General features: G+C 37.7%; 1 protein-coding gene across 1 annotated transcript in view; it reads left to right on the forward strand.

Annotated features, from left to right (window-relative positions):
* The window catches only part of Apoltp (Apolipoprotein lipid transfer particle), a 668,275-nt gene that overhangs the window by 351,743 nt on the left and 295,807 nt on the right, over positions 1–20,725 (forward strand). The window contains exon 44 of the mRNA XM_067142082.2: positions 14,098–14,313. Coding sequence (XP_066998183.2) covers positions 14,098–14,313 — 216 coding nt within the window. The remainder of the gene's footprint in view (positions 1–14,097; positions 14,314–20,725) is intronic.

Consider the following 20,725-nt stretch of genomic DNA (forward strand, 5'->3'; position numbering starts at 1 on the left):
TATGGTAATCCTTGTATTAATATTATTTCTACGGTTCTGTTTTGCCATTCTCCTCTTTTAATGATGACTGATTGATATGCATCCTTCTGCTGTACAGCGAGAATGGGCTGTGTGTCCGTTGTTGACGTGATTGTGATGTGCTCATAGCTGGGTCTCTGATTGATTTTATGTACATGCACTACATTGTAAAGTATATTGCCATCGAATGAATGTACGTCCTGCGTGTCGACATGGAGATCCATTTGTGTCATACGAAGTACGTAAGTTGATAGGTTTATGTGTGACCACTGGGTCCCTATTATCCTATTGCTAATTGTCTGTGCCGTGCACGCTATCTCTGACATATGTGAGACCTTTGTTTGTGACCATGAGAGTCATACTATACAAGTTGGTGTTCAACTTATTAACTGGAGCAACTGCTCGTATTGCTTGCCAATACCAGCAGTGTCTGAATGTTTGAGTGTGTGTTGGTGAGTGGAAGGAGGGAAAGGATGATGTATCGGTCAGCTCAGTTTATATTTTTGACTTTGTATCTGAGCCTCATGCTTGTTGCCGATACGGTGATATTTATTTTGCATTGGTCTCCATCATGGTCGTTTGCTTGCCCACGAGGCCGCCATGTTTGTTTTCTTATATTCAGGCTATGAGCATGCCTGTGTTCCTCTTTGGGTTTGAATTTTGTTTCTTTGGTCCAGAGATGTTTCTCTCTGTGCTATGTTGTGATCTTTCACATTTTATTTTACCTTCTCTGGGGTCTTCGTTTTTCTTCTCCTCGCTGCGTGGGAACTTTGATCTGTGGTAATTGTTGAGACGATGTGGAAGTAAAATAGACGCGTATGTTAAGAATTTTATTAATCTCACAGAAAGAATGACCGAGTTGATCCGTGTGGATTGTATTCACATTACCACATTATGTAGCGAGATTGCAATTGATACGGTGAGCCCGTCGTTTGAATAATTTAAGCTTGGTGTTTGAAAAGCTGTGCTCAGGCATAAATGTTAGGACTCCAATTGGATGAACTCTGCACATGTACGTATCCTTTCTTTTAATTGTTGGCTTCATTTCTTGTTTTTTTTTATTTTTATATTATTATCTCAATAAACCCTCATTTAAATTTAGTTTGAATTTTATTGCTAGTAGCCTTAGTCTCGTTCCTGTTCTGCATTGGAATGAGGGTCATTTCCAGTTCTGGGCTGTGTCATTGGCCTTTCCTAGTCGCGGTCCACGCCTCGAGTCTCCCGACGTGTGTGTTTTATGGTGACGTAGATTGTCGGTAAGGGAGGGGGTGTGGCTCAGGTGTAAACTAGAACACCCAGGTTTTGTCACTAATGACAATTGAGTCCAAAAAGTTTTCCTGTTTGGCTGCAAAGCGTTGAAGAAATACGTGGGGAGAATCAACTTGTTGCCACATGCGGTCTTCAGTCAGCATGCATGGTGGCACCCATCTTGCGCACACCATCCGGTATTTCAACTTTTCCGTTAAAATTCTGTGAGCGGCGCTTTGGGAAACCTCAGGAACCAAAGTGCAGAGATCATCCAAGGTGATCCACGGATCTTCACGCATGATTTGCTCAACCTTCACGACTGTCTCGATGGAAATTGACGGTCTCCTGCTCCTTTGTTCGTCATGAATTTCAGTCCGACCGGCTTCAAACTCTCCACACCACTTACGAACATTTTTGACATCCATGCATGACTCACCATGCACTTCTGTCAATTGGTGATGGTTTTCAGTTGGTTCAGTAACTTTTGCGTTCAAAAACCGAATAACTGCGCACACTTTGCACTTGGCTGTAACAACCAACAGGAGCTCCATTCTCCAACAGCTGCCAAGCCAAGACTGAGTGCCTAAATGTGGTGTGCGCATGTTTATATGCGAGCACAGGAAATACTCTTCACAATATTGTGATCAAGAGCCACACGAACAGATTTCTGTATTTATAAAAAATAAATAGGAGACCTTATTTTTGCGATTACCCTCATACCTGGTATGTTTTTATGGATTTAAATCTTGATCCCAATACTAGATAGATAGATAGATAGATAGATAGATAGATAGATAGATAATGATCATGGAAAATACACTGGTTAATGGCACTGCAATGAGTTTTCTAGGAGTGCAGAAGGCCTACTTTATAAATGTTGTTTACTAGCCTGAAAACAGCAAATGTCATCATACTCTTATTAAACACATTGCAGAAAAGACAAAGCTGATGTAATGTACCTATGTGATCATTTATTTAAAAAACTTTGGGTATAATTATATGTTCTAAATGCAACAACAGTTTGTACATGACAAGTTTTAAAATCTATCTATCTATATATCTATATAAAATATCTATCTATATAAAATAACATGTCCCTACTGACTGGCTGTCTGACTGACTGACTGACTGACTGACAGATTTGTCATTGCCGAGCTAAAACTACTGGACATAGAAAAATTAAATTTTGAGGGTAGATTAATATTACAGTGTAGGTGCTTACTAAGGAATGATTTTTGGACATTCCATCACTAAGGGAGTAAAAAGGGGGTGAATTTAAAAAAATGAATATATCTGTATCTCAAAACTTAACAGTTTAATGACATGAAAATTGATATTTGGAATCTCCTTTAAAAATAAAGAAACTTTTTTTTGTGGAAAATCCACTTGGGGGGGGGGGGGGGTGTATAAAATAAGTGAAAAAGGGATTGAATGCTTTTTATTGGGATACTTGCTTCCAGTCATTACGTATTGCATTCAGAAGTACAACTCCTGAAATTTGCTCAGACCGTTCCAAGTGATCAACTGGTGGGTTGACGCACTTTTTACAGCGCAGCTTTATTGCGAAGAGGTGGCTTCTGCTACTCATTCACCAACTGGGAGAATACAGAGACCCTCTGTTGAAAACATCAGCGAAAGATTGTCTCTTTTTGGTCTTTAATCGGGAAGGAAACAACTATAAAATCTTTCAAACAAAAAAGAAAGAAAGGAAAAGACCGGGATTTTGAATACTGTCAATGGCAGAGAAGGTGACGTCATTTGGGATGGTGATAATGCCAGTAGCAGGGAAGGTGGCAGCACATATGATAGTAATTCAAAAGCAGAATACTGTACTACACAGAAAAAGAAAACCTACCCAGAATTCCATGGGCTTATTCAATAGCAAAAGAATATAAACCAAACCTCATCCGAAATAGAATAAATCGCATATGTTCAACCATCTTCCCAGCAAATATATTTAAGCCAACCATAATAAAATCAACCTCAGGGAAAAATGTACATTCATACATTCAAAATCCTATGTTTCTACATGGAGTAATTAATACAAATTTAAATAATAATCTTAATTATGTTACATTCTGTGCAGATGGTTTGAAACACACAAACAAAATAGGAGAAGGTGCGGCATTTTATTCCCATGATTACCAATTGAGAAAAATTACCCTATCTTATATAACTTCAATATACACAGCTGAAACATTTGCGAGTAGACAAACGTTATTAGCCTATATATTAAATATCATAATATAAACAATCCTATAATATGCACCAACTTTCTAAGTACTAGACAACCCTTCAAATACAAATAATTGTTATATTCAAAATCTATGAAAACTCTAATATGATATTACAGTCCTATACTTATATATTAGTATGAATACTGGGACATAGCAGAATTCATGGTATTATGCAAGCTGACAAACTAACTAATGATACTGCCAAAGGGGAAAGCATTCAGATATAATTCAATACATTTATAAAAATATCATGGAACAATGGAATATGATGTGGGGTAAAAACAGCTCAGAAGAAGGGAAGCATCTGTTCAAATTAGTTAATAAAATATCAATACCACCTTAGTTTGCTCATGAAACTTACACAAGATGTCAAATAACTACTATCATTTTATCGTATTGTCATACCTGCCAAATATTCAGTTTTTTCCGTAAAATGTATGGATTTTGAGTGTGTTTTACGGTTGTACGGATGAACAACGTTATTGTATGGATTTTGAATATCCGTGTTTGTTTTCGCTTTCTGCAGTGAAATCGGATTTGACTTTCAAAAGTAGCTGGTAATACGAGATGCAATGTTTGAAATTCTACCAGTAAATGTATCGATTATCGCCGTGCTTTTGTCACCTGTTCGACCTCAACTGCTACTTCATTCACTGAGATGTTCCCAATCAAGTAGCAGGCTGTGGTTTTGAAGAAAAGAAATCAGTGAAAGTAGCAGACTGTGAATTTATGTATAACAACTTTAGTAACTGTGTTGTGCTTCATAGCAGCTGAAAGGCTTTGTTTGTGTGTGAATGTGAGTAACATAGGCAGTATTTCTGAAACCCATGGAATTGTGTAACAAATTTGTAAGCAATTTAGCATTTTTAGTGGTGTTCGCAATGAGTTCACCTAAGAAATGATATTATCATTCTTTTACGGATGCATATTCTGCTGAATTTCCTTATTTTACACGATCATGGAAAGGCAAAAATTTGCATTCTGTTCCATGTGCTCGTGTGATATAAGCGTTTCTCACAGAGGAAGAACAGAATTAGTAAATCACATTAAATCTGTTAAACACACCTCCAGTACAAAATTTAAGTATGGCAGTCAGAAAATGAATTTGTTTTTTTACCTCTTATGGAGCTGACCTTGATATATTAAGAGAGGAATGCTTGTTCACTTCATTTTTAATTTAACATAATATCCCATTAGCTGCTGCCGATCATGTTTCCAGGTTCAGAAATTGCAAAAAAAAAAAATATGTCTGTGGTCTTATGAAAACCACACACATTTTGAAAGAAATTGCTATGGATTCTAGAAGTGAACTCATTGGTTACATGTAACATGAACCCTTTTCTTTAGCTACGGATGGGAGCAATAATAGTAATAAGCTTTATGCTACTGTTGTTACCTGTTTTGTGGCAAAGCAGGAAAAGATAGCTCAGTGTTGTTTGTCCCAGCCTTGGTAGCTGATTCAACGGGATGTAATATTGGTAATTTCACAGTTAGAGTGTTACAAAATACCAATTCAAAATTGTGTAGCATTCTGTTCCGACAATGCTCCAGTCATGATTGGAAAGAAGAATGGAGTTGCTGCTGTTTTAAGGGAGGCACAGTCACATGTCTTCATACTGGGTTGCTCATGCCATTTGATTAAATTGGCTGCTGAGGAAGGTGCAAGCAGTTTGCCTGTTAAAGTTGATGAACTATTATTCAACATCTTCTATTATTTATAAAAGAGTTGTAAGAGGAAGGAACGCCTTAAGAAATTCCAATAGCTTCACAACAAGGAAATGAAGAAGATACTGAAACATGATTGCACAAGATGGCTATTGTCAGGAAGGTATCTGCAGAGGCGGTTTCTTGAAAGATGAGGTGCTTGTTTTTTTTATAGGGGCTTTACATCGCACCGACACAGATAGGTCTTATGGCGACGATGGGATGGGAAAGGCTTAGGAGTTGGAAGGAAGCGGCCATGGCCTTAATTAAGGTACAGCCCCAGCATTTGCCTGGTGTGAAAATGGGAAACCACGGAAAACCATTTTCAGGGCTGCCGATAGTGGGATTCGAACCTACTATCTCCCGGATGCAAACTCACAGACGCGCGCCTCTACGTGCACGGCCAACTCGCCCGGTGATGTGCTTGTTAATGCTCAATGTGCATCAACTACTAGCTGAACATCATTTACGATCCTGAAAGCAGAGCCTGTAGTTCCAAAGACCATGAAAAGAGGAAAGCTACTGAGTCATCAGAATTGGTCGCTCCCAAGAGATTTGCATGTGTCTCAAAATCCGACACTCCTGTGCTAAAGTATAATAACATTATTCAAAATTGTAAAAAAAAAAAGTTTATGCTTCTGTCATCAGGTTTAAATAAGGCATACTGTGCCTTCATTTGTGCTGTCATTCCTTTATTTGAGAATCTCAATTCTACACTTCAGGGTGCTTCCCCTCACATCCTTAAACTACTAGAATTCATGACAAAGCTGTTAAAGCAGCTGCTTTCCAGATTTGTTAAAACAAAAGTGATCAAAAGTTCCCTTATATTAAAAGTTCCATACCATTCTACTGAGAATCAGAGAGATGATGAGCTAGTCATTGGCGTTGAGACAATGAACTTGGTGAAGAAACTTAATGGTAGAGATAAATCAACATTCTTTTCATCTGCCAGGGCTTACTTCTGCACAGCATGTGATTATATTATTAACAAGTTTCCTTTCAATGATGAAGTACTGAAACATGCAAAGGTTGCAGATGTTTCAAAAATTGAAGATGCCAGTTTCCCTCTGTACAGTTCCTTATAGAAAGTTTTCTATTATTGCTGCCTAGGAAGGACAGTGAGCCACTTGAGGATGCAATGGATGTGCTTCAAAACCGATTTGTAGCTTTTCAGATTGATGACTGTGCTACTATTGAGAGTGAGGATCTGACAGATGACCCCAAATAGGCTCACTTGTTTAACATTCGTGGAGCTGATGGTGTTTCTAAGTATAATAGGATATCCAGGCTAATGCTTTCTGTTCTGACTCTATTGCACAGCAATGCTGAGCTTGGTGAAAAAGAACCAAAATCAGTTTAGGTCCTCATTGTCAAATGAAATTCTGGGTTCTATTTCTGTTTTGAAAACCAGAAGTACTGGTTCATGTTACTCGAGTAGTCTTCCTCCAGAATTTCTGAAGAAAGCAAAGAAAGCAACTTATCTCTATCTGTTCTCTCCAACCTGTGATGGATAAAAGCCTGCATACTGTGAACTTGAATTTCGTAATTAAGTGTACATGTTTAGTTTAGTTTTGATGGTGACATATTGTGAACCACAAGTTTAAAGTATAGAAAAACACTATTTGTGTACTGTATGAACTGTTCCCAATGTTAAGTGAAAACAGATGAGCACTCATAAAGATGTAACTTTGTGTGAGTATTCAATTTCAGGGGTGATCATAACATGTATTTAATTTGTATTAGTATTGTTTGTAATCTCCCCCCTTGCCGTCCTTTTCCACTATGCCTCAAGACTTTGTGATGCATGCGCGTTTTGTTAAAATGTTTCTGCTCTAGGAACTTCTGGATTTCTCTTTTTGAAAGTTGGCAGGTATGTGTTGTATTTATGAGTACAATAGAGCATAACTATCTGTCAGAGGAAGGTGAAGCAAGAAGGTGACAAGAGCTAGCACATGTTTCATACATGGCATGAATCGAACAGGGCAGTCCCCACCACGTTTAAATAAATCATATTTTGTCGAAAACTACTTGTCTATTTTTCATATTATGTTACATTGCTTGCCTTATACATTGTGTGTAACATTTTTAATCTGCATACGGCTTAATATTAATCATTATATTAGTATGGGACAGTGAGAATAGCATAGGTTATTACAAATTGTAAATAAACTCATACCATAATTAGTTCTTCAAATAATAATCAGTATTTGAAAATGTGGATCAGGGTTCTCCCTAGGACCGTTTTAATGGGCGTACTGCCCTGCTGTTTTTACAGACCGCCCAGCTAACATAAACTATATTACATCATATTAATACATATTTGAGTCATTGAGAGTGCTCTAAATTAAAACGTAAATACTGTAAATGTGTCGTATTATATTAAAATTTAAATGTTTACCTTAACTATCATGTAGTGTCGTGCGCAAGCAGTGTCTGTATTAGCGTAGAATCACATGTGAGCATTCGATTCGGCATGAGGTCACAAACCCGTATGGCACTGCACAGCAACCGAATGGTTCCTGGTGTTACATGATTATGAATAAGCAGTAGAACATCAGACGTTCAAATTACTCTATCATGTCTTGTTCCTGATAAGAACACTAAAATAGTTCAGTTTTTCAGTTATTGTTCCTGAGGGTAATACATTGACATTTTAGCTTTTTTTTTTTTTTTTTTTTACATAGTATTTCGTGCCCGGCTACTAATTTCTGCCACCCAGCTGACGAAAATTTCTGGGGGAAAAACTGTGGATTCTTTATTATTTTCTCTCCATATTGTAGTATATTTAGATTAATAGCCTACAGCCATTGAGTGGATGAATTAATAGAGTTGCTTTGATTACACTCTTGACCCACTCTGTGCATGTTACATCCTGAGTGCCTTACGAAAAACATGGTGGAGGTGATTTCAAGCTGCTTCAAAGATGGCACGTTATCTACCATTCTATGTAGTATAATATAGGTCATTGTTCCCAGTGCTTTTTCTCTAAAAGATTTTTAAGGAGTACTCTCAGTTTGTAATCAACAGAACATCGCTAACTTACGATTTACATTTTAAAATTCAATGAACAGATAAATATAAACATGTATGGTAATGTCTCTGACGTGCTTGCAATAAATTCCACACTGGCAGTAGAGAATGGTCACTGCCTTCTTCATGCCTTTTCTCCTTGCTTTTTGTGTCAGTCGCCTGATGTCGTCCTTTCCAAAGCCATGAATTTACATAGTCCATAGGTTTAAAAATTGTTAATGGACGGCCAACCAACTTGATGATCATAAGATGCAATCATGCTTTTGTTGGAGTCATGATCAAATTCATTTTTGAGAAGCCTTGTTCACATTTGCTTGTCGAAATTGGGATGTTGCCCATAGTGTTAAAAAGGGGAAGTAGAGACAATGGATATTTCTTCTCCGTAGGTTACTCTCAGATACCTCTTAGTATTTGTCTGTCACAGATCTTAAAACATATACACAAGTTTCTTATTTATTTTTTCCTCATAAGTTAGATCAGGTTTTTCTGGCTAAATTGTAGCATCCAAAACTCTAGCCCATTGCGGTATTTCACTGTCTTCTGAAGTTAAAAGGCTGTTCTCTACATGCTTACCCAGGCATTCATAGAACTTCACAACATCACTATGAATACCGTTATTTCTTGCTCCTGTTTTGAGTGTCACACCTTAAAACATTAACTGTACTTCTGTTTCCAAGGCTTCAGTATAGTATAGTCTTTGAAAAAATACAATACCATAATTTACTTTACTTCTTATGGCAGGATAAATTGTGATGTCACGTGCTTGCAACTCAACACTAAGTTCCGCCAGTTATTTCAGGCTCTTCTGCATGAGCTCTTAATTCCCTGGCATTTTGCGGTGATTGGTAGTAAACTGTGTATGGCTTGTCCAGGAAAGGTTTGAAGTGGTTTACATGTGAGAGCAAATCTTTGCTCACATCAGCTATGGAAAGCTCTAGCTCGTGATTAGCATAATGCCAAAACACATCAATGCAAGGTCTAATACAAAGTTAACATTATTAATGCATTTAAGGAGTCCTCCATATGTGATTTGTTTGGTTTTGTGTCCTTTGGGATCATCATTGACATTTGAAATAGGCCGCTAAAACTTCAACATTTTTCCAGACAGCTGAGACAGCTCTGAAGGTGGAAGCAAACTGCCTTCTATCAAAAATCCTCCCAATTTTTAACACTGTTATTTCAGGCTCTTCCACATGAGCTCTTAATTCCCTGGCATTTTGCGGTGATTGGTAGTAAACTGTGTATGGCTTGTCCAGGAAAGTTTTGAAATGGTTTACATGTGAGATGAAATTTTTGCTCACAGCATCAGCCATGGAAATCTCTAGTTTGTGATTAGCACAATGCCAGAACAAAACATTGGTAAAACTGTTGCTTAATGTGAGTAATTACACCCTTCTTTCTTCCTAGCATTACTGCAGCCTCATCAATTGCCAGTGCAACAAGATTCTGTTTCAGAAACTCACCATTGAATCTCAGTGTTCTCAAATATGTCATCAATGAATTAAATATGCCTTCAGCAGTGATATCATGTAATTGAATAATGCCCAAAAAATGTTGGCTTGCTAATTCATCAGTCATCAGTCCATAGACTGGTTTGATGCAGCCCTCATGCCACCCTATCCTGTGCTAAACTTTTCATTTCTACGTAACTATTGCATCCTACATCTGCTCTAATCTGCTTGTCATATTCATACCTTGGTCTACCCCTACCGTTCTTACCGCCTACACTTCCTTCAGAAACCAACTAAACAAGTCCTGGGTATCTTAAGATGTGTCCTATCATTCTCTCTCTTCTTCTCATCAAATTTACCCAAATCAGTCTCCTCTCACCAATTCGATTCAGTATCTCTTCATTCGTGATTCGATCTATCCATCTCACCTTTAGCATTCTTCTGTAACAACACATTTCAAAAGCTTCTATTCTCTTTCTTTCTGAGCTAGTTATTGTCCATGTTTTACTTCCATACAATGCCACGCTCCAGATGAAAGTCTTCAGAAACATCTTCCTAATTCCTATATCAATGTTTGAAGTGAGCAAATTTATTTCCTTAAGAAAGCTCTTCTTTGCTTGTGCTAGTCTGCATTTTATGTCCTCCTTACTTCTGCCATCGTTACTTATTTTACTACCCAAGTAACAATATTGCTAATTTGTATTTGGAAGAATTGTTCTCATGTACACTATTAGTGATGACAGCTGACTCACTGTGATACTTTCATCCATAAGGACTGCAATTTTACTATCTTTCATCTGTACTACCTTTTTTCTCATTTCTATGGCAATATATGAAGGGAGTTGGTCATGCTGTTAAGGGTATGCAGCTGTGAGCTTGCATTCAGGAGATAGTAGGTTCGAACCCCACTATTGGCAGCCCTGAAAGTAGTTTTCTGTGGTTTCTCATTTTCTCACCAGGCAAATGTTGGGGCTGAACCTTAATTAAGGTCTAGCCCTTTCCTATCCCATCATCATCATAAGACCAAGCAACTTAAACCCAATTGTAAAAATGCAGTCTACCGAGCTCGATAGCTGCAGTCGCTTAAGTGCGGCCAGTATCCAGTATTCGGGAGATCGTGGGTTCGAACCCCACTGTCGGCAGCCCTGAAGATGGTTTTCCGTGGTTTCCCATTTTCACACCAGGCAAATGCTGGGGCTGTACCTTAATTAAGGCCACGGCCGCTTCCTTCACACTCCTAACCCCTTCCTGCCTCATCGTCGCCATAAGACCTATCTGTGTCGGTGCGACGTAAAGCAATTAACAAACAAAAAAACAAAAAATGCAGTCTAATGCAATATGAGAAGAATTATTTCTACATGCGTTGGCTGAATGAAGAATGTGGCCCATATTAATGCCATTCCCCCTGCATGTCAATTTCAGTTTTAAAATTGTGGAAGGCTTCATTCCTTTTAACTACTGTATATGCTATTAGAAAAACATTGGCAGTTACTTCTCTTTTTTCTCTCTCTCTAAAGTCTTAGTGCATGCAGTTTCAATAGTTTTCAGTTTTGTTGCTTTTAATATTTTAACTGCAGCCACTCATACTTATTGCAAAGTCACTGTTTTTTGTTCAAATCCCAGCATTCCGGAATGTCCTCAGTCCCAACATTACACCCAGTTGTTGGTCCATTGTTCTGATTTCCTACTTTATCACTACATGACACTGTTGGCATTTCCTTGTCATTGTTTACGCCTTTCACTTTTACCTTTTGTAGTACCTGGGGAGATGTAAAATTATTATTTTCTTCATCTTGAAAACTAACCACACACATAAACACAAAATAATATCATCACTTGCTGCATAACACCACTTGGATATAAAATTAATTAAAGCATACAGGATTCCATTTTCAACTATTTTTCATTTATGTGTGAATTCTTCGACGATCACATCGCTTCTATCAGGTATTCAGCTACCCAGCACTAGTTAATACTGCCTTTGAAGCTGCATCATTAACAGATTAGAATCTGCTCTTGAAAGACAGTGCCTTTTAATGCCAATGCCAACCACAGAACAAACAAACTGCACACCTAAAGCCCAGTTAATCGTGCTGGCATGACATCAGAAAACAGCCAGTGATCATAATTATATAGACTGTACAGCCAACATACAACACAAAAATAACTATTTTTATATAACAGCATAAAACTACTTCCATTATTAATGATTTGTAGAATTTTGTAGCTATTGCAAAAGTACAGAAATGTACTTATGTTTTCTCATATCCAGTCTCCAAATGTTTATGGGGTATGCATACCCCCTGCATTCCCCCTGAAAAAAACCCTGGTTGTACCGAAAGGTAATGGGTAAGCTGTAATTTTTAAGTCAGTGGTAAAAAAATGAATGTAATTAACAACTCTGTAAATTAGTTTCTAAAGGCCTCTTTGTACACTATGTTAGCAGTCAAGAGCCCACCAGAACAGCACTCGGCCAGCTGTTGGTCTGGAAGGCATTCTTTGACACAAAAGGCGTAATTTAATGGAGAACCATAGAGTTACAAAAGATAATGCATATAATTTTTTTTTTGTAAAATAGTGGATCTGGACTTTATTTTATGATAGAACTAACCACTTACCTATTGTTTTGATTTTTAATGGATGCTAAATGGCTAAACATTGCAAACTAAAATAAAAATTATGGGAAAATATCAGCTTGAAAGTTCCAAAGTACCATACTTTGTCTCACTTAGCGATGCTAGCCACTTAATGCTTCTATGCTAACAATACACAAAATTGGGGAGCCCCATGTGCAATTAAATAATGTCTGTAATTACATTCACACTGGTTATCTGTGAAGTAATTGTAATTTTACCAATTACTGTTGAAAAAGTAATTTATAGTTGTAATAATTGAATGAAATATTTGAGCCCAGTTAAATTTTTGCTGTACTTTTCCCGTCACTGCATACAGGCATTTGATAACACTGACTGGATAAAGGTGTTAGAATACAGTAAAATAATGTAGGTCAGTGTGGGTAATATCAGGCTAGGAAATTACATTTTGGGTAGTAGATGAGACTGGTACTCATCAAACTTCACGGTTGAATGGTCAGCATTGTAGCCTTCTGTTCATAGGACCACGGAATAGATTCTGGGCTGGGCTGGACTATGAATTCTGGCTGCATTTGGTTAATTCCTCTAGCCTGAAGCTGTCTCTGATTGTCTTAATACAATATGTCTTCGTTTACATACAACACATCACACCAGTAATCACCCCCAAAACTTGCAATAATGAATGCATCCCTTCCAGGCTGGGCTGGACTATGAATTTTGGCTGCATTTGGTTAATTCCTCTAGCCTGAACCTGGGGTATCTCTGATCGCCTTAATACAATATGTCTTTGTTTACATACAACACATCACACCAGTAATCACCCCAAAAACTTGCAATAATGAATATATCCCTCCACATAGAGTTGGCATCAGGAAGGGCATTCAGCAGTAAAACTAGGCTAAATCCACATTAGTGCCAATCCTAAATAATTGGGATAAGGCCAGTAAAAAGATGAGACTGATACTTGGGAATAACCAATAAAAGCAGAAGGAAGGAAGCATAGAACAAAGACTGGGCAAAGCAGGGAATACTTTCCAAAAGAAGAGAAATGTTCTCATCTTTGACAAAGATTTGGATATTGCTAAGTAATTTCAAAAGATGTATGTGGAGTGTAGTAATTTTGATTCAATTAGACTTGAATATCAGGCTCAAAGTTTTATGAAAGTGATTCCAAACCCATGGCAAGTACTACTGTTTGAGGGTCTTGGACTGCTATGACAACATTGCGGAGTGCCAAGTATAAGAAATAAATTGACAAGAGGGTCCACCTTTTCATTACAATATATATTGCACTTCAGAACGGAACAAAAATAAAATTTATAGCTTATAATAAGAGTGCCACATAGTCAATGTGACATCCTCAGTCAAATTGGTTGGCTTTCATGACTGGACCTGCTGCCTTTGTACCCCATGGCTCTTCAGATGGTCTCACAAGGTGGAGTGAATTCCATTCCAGCTGTCAGTCCAGGATTAAAATCCTTAAATGAGCTAGAATTAAATCTGGGACCTTCAGGTAAGAAGCAGAACGATGACTCCTATACCTCGGGACTGGCTAATTATTCCAATGACTGTTTAAAAATATTTTCACAGTTCACGTCTTTAAAAAACCTTGAACACAGATGTTTCAAGAATCACCCTGTGAAGTTATTGTTAAATATCGTAGATCTCTTATTAAATGTATGGTAATAATTTAATTGAATTATTCATATTTAGTATTATTCAATATGTTATGGTTAAGTGCCTTTTTGTCTTCACATTCTCTCAGATAATGGATGATGTTATATCAACTTCATTTTATTTGTTCTTCCATTCTAGCAAGAGCCACTGAACAAAACTGGATATGCAACAATTAAATATAATGACCAGGAATTCTTGGAAGGAAAGTATAAATGTGACTCTCAGTCATCTGCTGGATTTGATAAGGATGTTATAAATATTGAGATAGAAAATGATTACTTTCCACTTGGAATCTTTTATGATCATGAATTTAGATACAGTGGAGGTATGGATGGAACAAACTTACCTACAATTGTAAGTATAATTACATCATTTCTTTCCTTCTTGAATATGATATTATGTACAGAGATAAAATTCCTTTGACCTGCTATCTAATTACCCTTAAGTTTGTGGGAAGGGCATAAATGGTGTTTATTGATGTTTACAAGGACACCAAATTATATTTTTCCACAGCATTTTGTATCACTTGAGCCGTTGTCATTTCCTTGTTCTCGTCTCCAAAAGATAATGTCATCTATCTTTTTACTCTCTTCCCTACAGACCAGATCACTCTTCTATGGAATTCATATTTATCTCCTCCTATCAAAATTCTTGTCGTATAATCTCCACCAAGCTCACTCGTAATGGCAGCTCCACTTTCTTCTGTCATGCACATTTTATTTTCATGCTGTCAAATGTGTGCATCATAATATCATCTACTGTATGATGAATTGTTACTGGATTCTAAGTTAGAAAACAACTACAGTATGACAAGGAAGAGGTGAAGATAGACACTAAAAAATTAAAAAGAATGTTAACTCATAATTTGAATGGAGATATGAAAAATTTTGTTGCACCTGTTCAGTTCCCAGATTTTCCGTCTATTGATTCTGTTCCTTCTCATAGTCTCAGTAATCTTTCCACCTCTGAGTCAGAAGTCTATTCGTTACTTTCCTCCCTCCCAGAAAATAAACCTACTGGTCCGGATGGTCTCAGTCCTGTCTTCCTTAAGAATACCGCTACGACTCTTGCCCATCCTATTGCTGTTATATTTAACCGTTGCTTCTTAGCCGGCTACTTTCCTGACGACTGGAAAATCGCTAACATCACTCCGGTTTTTAAAAGTGGAAAGAGGTCTGATGTCAGAAACTATCGTCCGATTTCTATATTACCCACTCTGTCGCTCATCTGTGAAAAGATTATCCACCAGCGCCTTCTTTCTTTCACACTTCCTTATATATCGTCCCAGCAGCATGGTTTTCTTCCTGGTAGTTCCTGCCTAACTAATCTGGCTGTTCTTCTCCATCGTGCAACATCTGCTCTTAACGCCGGTTCTCAACTGGACGTGTGCTACATTGATATTGCTAAGGCTTTTGATACCGTAGACCACGTACTTCTTTCCTATAAACTCTCAGAACGTTTTAATATCCATGGTCGCTTGCTAACTCTCCTGCAGAGCTTCCTCAATACCAGAACTCAGCGTGTGGTTCTTGATGGGTTCAGTTCGACTCTTGTTATGGTACATTCTGGCGTCCCACAGGGCAGTGTCCTAGGTCCGCTTCTTTTTGTCTTATTTATTGACGATCTCATTAATTCTGTATCCTCCGTTTCTTGTGAAATTCTACTATTTGCAGATGACTGTAAAATATTCAAACAAATCGATTCTTTATCTGACGTAAACTCCTTACAGAGTGGGCTTAATTCACTCTCTGAATGGTGCTCCACATGGCGTCTTAAGCCTAATCCTGCCAAGTGTTCCTCTATTTCGATCACGCTTCGTAAATCCCCTATTCTCAGTAAATACTCCCTCCACGGTAACCCGTTCCCAACTCTAGCAGAACAAAATGACTTAGGAGTGATGTTTGACAGTAAATTGTTATTTGTCCCCCATATACAAAAGATAACCGCGCGAGCAATGTCACTTCTCGGTTTGTTGTATAGATTTTCTGACATCACCGATATCCACGCCCTCCGAGCCTACTATGTATCTTGCACCCTACCGATTATTGAATTCGCGTCTCCCATTTGGTCTACCTCTTCACCCACTAATCTGAATCATATTGACCGCGTGCAGTCATTCTTCTGTGCCATTGTTAGAGCCAGAGTATCTGATTGTCGAAACTTGAGCAGTAATCAGATACTAGACAAGTTAAACCTTCACCCGTTATCTAGTCGCAGGAAAGTAGCCGACCTTAGATTCCTATATAACGCTGTTAATGGTTTATTTCGTTCTCCTGAACCTGCATCTTTCTTTTCCATACATGTTCCAACTCGCAAAACCAGGATTAATACGCCCCTTCATATTCCGTATTCCCGCCTCTCTCTCGTTCAAAGAAGTTTATTTATCCGCATACCAACCCTCCTTAACTCTTTATCTTCTGACAGGAACTTGGACGTTTTTTCTTCGTATGCCTCCTTTAATCGATTCTTACTTAACTTAACCTAGTTCATTTTCTTCATATTCCTTTTTTCTCTTCTCATTGCTGTCCTCTCTTTTGTACATAATATAATATTTATTTTTTACTGTGCTATACCATTACTTAAGTGTTATGTCTGTATTTATCTTACTGTGCCTAGCTATAAGTTCTTCTCTTCGTTTTACGTTCAACAATTTTTCTCGTTTCTTTAGCCTTTATTTTTTGTTTTTGTTATGTTGTGTCTCTAATTATGTTAGTTTTTAATTTTTTCCTCTATATTTATCGTTAGATGTTTTTTCGTCATTATTCTTCCACTTTTCTTTATGCTTGCCTTGTGCTACTCTATTGTAAATATGTATTTCATTGCGGAACTCTGTAATTCGGCTTCTCGCTGTTTTGGTTTCCCAAATAAATAAATAAATAAACAATAAATATAGCATCACTTGGCAAGTGTTAGATTAAGGGTTATGAACTTCATGTTGTTGGTCCATATTGAACTGAGATAACATATAAATTATACACAGGAGAGTTTTCCACCTATTCAATACTAAGTTGTATTTACAATGTTAATTACATTACATGGGACTAGTTTCAACCCTACTCGGGGTCCTCATCAGCCATATTAAACATACACAATATTTGACAAAATCCTAAAACATGTTCCTAAGCAGTAAGGATCTTATGAATATATAATTTACAATATGAAGTGTGGTTGAATTAGGCAAGAGCTATGGCGCTCAAAATGTTGCAAATGAAATTGAAATATTACGTGTGACATAGGTGAGCAATAAATAATGCAAGTACACTAAACATGCTAGAAAGTCTGGAATAAAAGTACAAATGAGGTGCTCTGTGTTGTAGATTAAAAATTTCAGTATGATTTTAGACTCATGGAATTCAGTAGGTCCTGGTAATACATAATCATTGTGGACCGTGTGATATGGTACTAAGAATGAACACAATGTAAACTGACACATATATAAAAATATACAAGTATGTACAATGTCTGAGTAACAAAATGTGTAGTTGATACTCTCTAGAAGAAGAGTCGACTATACACTGTATCAGCTTAAGTGGAGAATTTGGTACTTGGTGTATTAAGTAACCAAGCCATGTTGATAGGGCTGCATGGTTGATTGTTGGAATTGTGCAGACTGAATATGAAGTTTTTAAATTCTTCTTGAGAAGAAAGTAAACACTGCTTGTGGTTATATTAATTGCTGGACTCGCAGTTCATAGCAGAAAACAAATTGGACCTATTAAAATTGAGAAAAGCCAGTAAAATGCAAAGTACACGGAAAGAGGAAAAGATTACCACAAAGCGAATGGACACTCATCTCGCGCTGCGGTATGTGTAGCTTAGCCGATAGTATGCGACTGGTGGCGGAAGGAGAAATATGGGAAGGGAGGGAGGTGAGGGGCAGGCACATGCGGGTTGGGAGAGTGGGGGTGGCTTGGGAGGGGATTGGGGTGGAAGGGGGAGGAGGGGGAAATTTAAGGCGGAGCTGAAGGGTGTGGGAGAAAGGGTGATTGTTTTGGAAAAGTACCTTTAATAAAACTTATGATTGAATTCTGGATGGGTGAATTATTGTTTCTGAGAAAAGTGATAAATAAATCAAAAAGGATGTTGGGTTCCTCTGAGATTTCATTAAGATTGTAATTGGAGTTAAAATATTGGTCTAGGTGTATGTAGTAATTTTCCATTATGTTGAGTAAAGGACCCTTATTTGCTAATTCAAGGATGTCCATGTCCTGTTCGATATTGGTAAAATTATGGTTATAATCTAGCATGTGTTGGCTGATAGCTGAAAACTTATTTATTTTATTGCGTTAGTGTGCTCATGGTATCTTATATTGAAGTTTCTTCTGGTCTGCCCAATGTAGGATTTGTCACAGGTATTGCATTTGATCCTATAACCCCCCCCATGGCACTACAGCCCTTGAAGGACCTTGGCCTACCAAGCAACTGCTGCTCAGCTAGAAGGCCTGCAGATTACGAGGTGTCATGTGGTCAGCACAACGAATCCTCTCGGCCATTATTCTTGGCTTTCTAGACCGGGGCCGCTACCTCACCGTCAGATAGCTCCTCAATTCTAATCACGTAGGCTTAGTGGACCTCGAACGAGCCCTCAGGTCCAGGTAAAAATCCCTGACCTGGCCGGGAATCAAACCCGGGGCCTCCTTGTAAGAGGCAGGCACGCTAACCCTACACCACGGGGCTGGCTCCTATAAACTCCTGATTTTAAAAAACTGCTGGTCTTGTTGATATGTGAAGTATTGTGTAAAATGTTCATGTTCTTATTGTTGGTTTTGAAAGCTATTTTAACACCTTGTTTCTTAAAGATATCGGTTAACTTGTAAATGTAATTTTTGAATGTGAAGGTGGAAAATGTCAGAGGTTTAGTTATTTCTTCTTTGAGGGTAGTTTTAGGGTGATGTTTGTGTTTATTGATTATCCTTTCTATAAAATGATTGCTGAAACCGTTGAATTTTGCCTTTCTGCGGATTGTGTTTAGTTCATTCTTTAGATCTTTCTTGGACATCGGTATGCTAAAAGCTCGATGAACTAGGTTATTGTATGTAGCTCATTTGTGGGACTGGGGGTGCATTGAATCTTGGCGGATGGTGGAGGCTGTTTGAGTAGGTTTTCTGAATATTTTTTAACTGAAAGAATCTGAGTTTCTAGTGATAGTTAAATCTAGAAAGTTAATTTTTTTATTTGATTCAGTTTCTAATGTGAATTTGATATGAGGATCAGTACTGTTGAAGGGTGGTGGAAAAGTCAGTTAATGCTTGCACCCCCTCCTAAGACTCAACAGTATTGATCCTCATATCAAATTCACACTAGAAACCAAATCAAATCAAAAAATTAACTTTCTAGATTTAACTGTCACTAGAATCTCATATTATTTCAGTTATAAAATATTCAGAAAACCTACTCAAACAGCCTCCACCATTCACCAAGATTCAATGCACCCCCCAGTCCCACAAATGAGCTACATACAATAACCTAGTTCATCAAGCTTTTAGCATAACGATTTCCAAGAAAGATCTAAAGAATGAACTAAACACAATCCGCAGAATTGCAAAATTCAACGGTTTCAGCAATAATTTTATAGAAAGGATAATCAATAAACACAAACATCGCCCTAAAACTACCCTCAAAAAAGAAATAATTAAACCTCTAACATTTTCCACCTTCACATTCAACAATGATATTTACAAGTTAACCAATATCTTTAAGAAACAAGGCGTTAAAATAGCTTTCAAAACCAACAATAAGAACATGAACGTTTTACACAATACTTCACATATCAACAAGACCAGCATTTTTTTTAGATCAGGAGTTTATAGGATCAAATGCAATACCTGTGACAAATCCTACATTGGGCAGACCGGAAGAAACTTCAATATAAGATACCATGAGCACACTAACGCAATAAAATACGTTAAGATTTTAGCTATAACCATAATTTTACCAGTATTGAACAGGACATGGACATCCTTGAATTAGCAAATAAGGGTCCTTTACTCAACATAATGGAAAATTACTACATACACCTAGACCAATATTTTAACTCCAATTACAATCTTAATGAAATCTCAGAGGAACCCAACATCCTTTTCGATTTATTTATCACTTTTCTCAGAAACAATAATTCACCCATCCAGAATTCAATCATAAGTTTTATTAAAGGTACTTTTCCAAAACAATCACCCTTTCTCCCACACCCTTCAGCTCCGCCTTAAATTTCCCCCTCCTCCCCCTTCCACCCCCATCCCCTCCCAAGCCACCTCCACTCTACTCAACCCGCATGCGCCTGCCCCTCACCTCCCTCCCTTCCCATATTTCTCCTTCCGCCACCAGTCGCATACTATCGGCTAAGCTACACACACCGCAGCGCGAGATGAGTGTTCATTCGCATTGTGGTAATCTTTTCCTCTTTCCGTGTACTTTGCATTTTACTGACTTTTCTCAATTTTAATAGGTCCAATTTGTTTTCTGCTATGAACTGCGAGTCCCAGCAATTAATATAACCACAAGCAGTGTCTACTTTCTTCTCAAGAAGAATTTAAAAACTTCATATTCAGTCTGCACAATTCCAACAATCAACCATGCAGCCCTATCAACATGGCTTGGTTACTTAATACACCAAGTACCAAATTCTCCACTTAAGCTGATACAGTGTATAGTCGACTCTTCTTCTAGAGAGTATCAACTACACATTTTGTTACTCAGACATTGTACATACTTGTATATTTTTATATATGTGTCAGTTTACATTGTGTTCATTCTTAGTACCGTATCA

Source organism: Anabrus simplex, chromosome 2 (assembly GCF_040414725.1).
Source record: "Anabrus simplex isolate iqAnaSimp1 chromosome 2, ASM4041472v1, whole genome shotgun sequence".
NCBI lineage: Eukaryota > Metazoa > Arthropoda > Insecta > Orthoptera > Tettigoniidae > Anabrus > Anabrus simplex.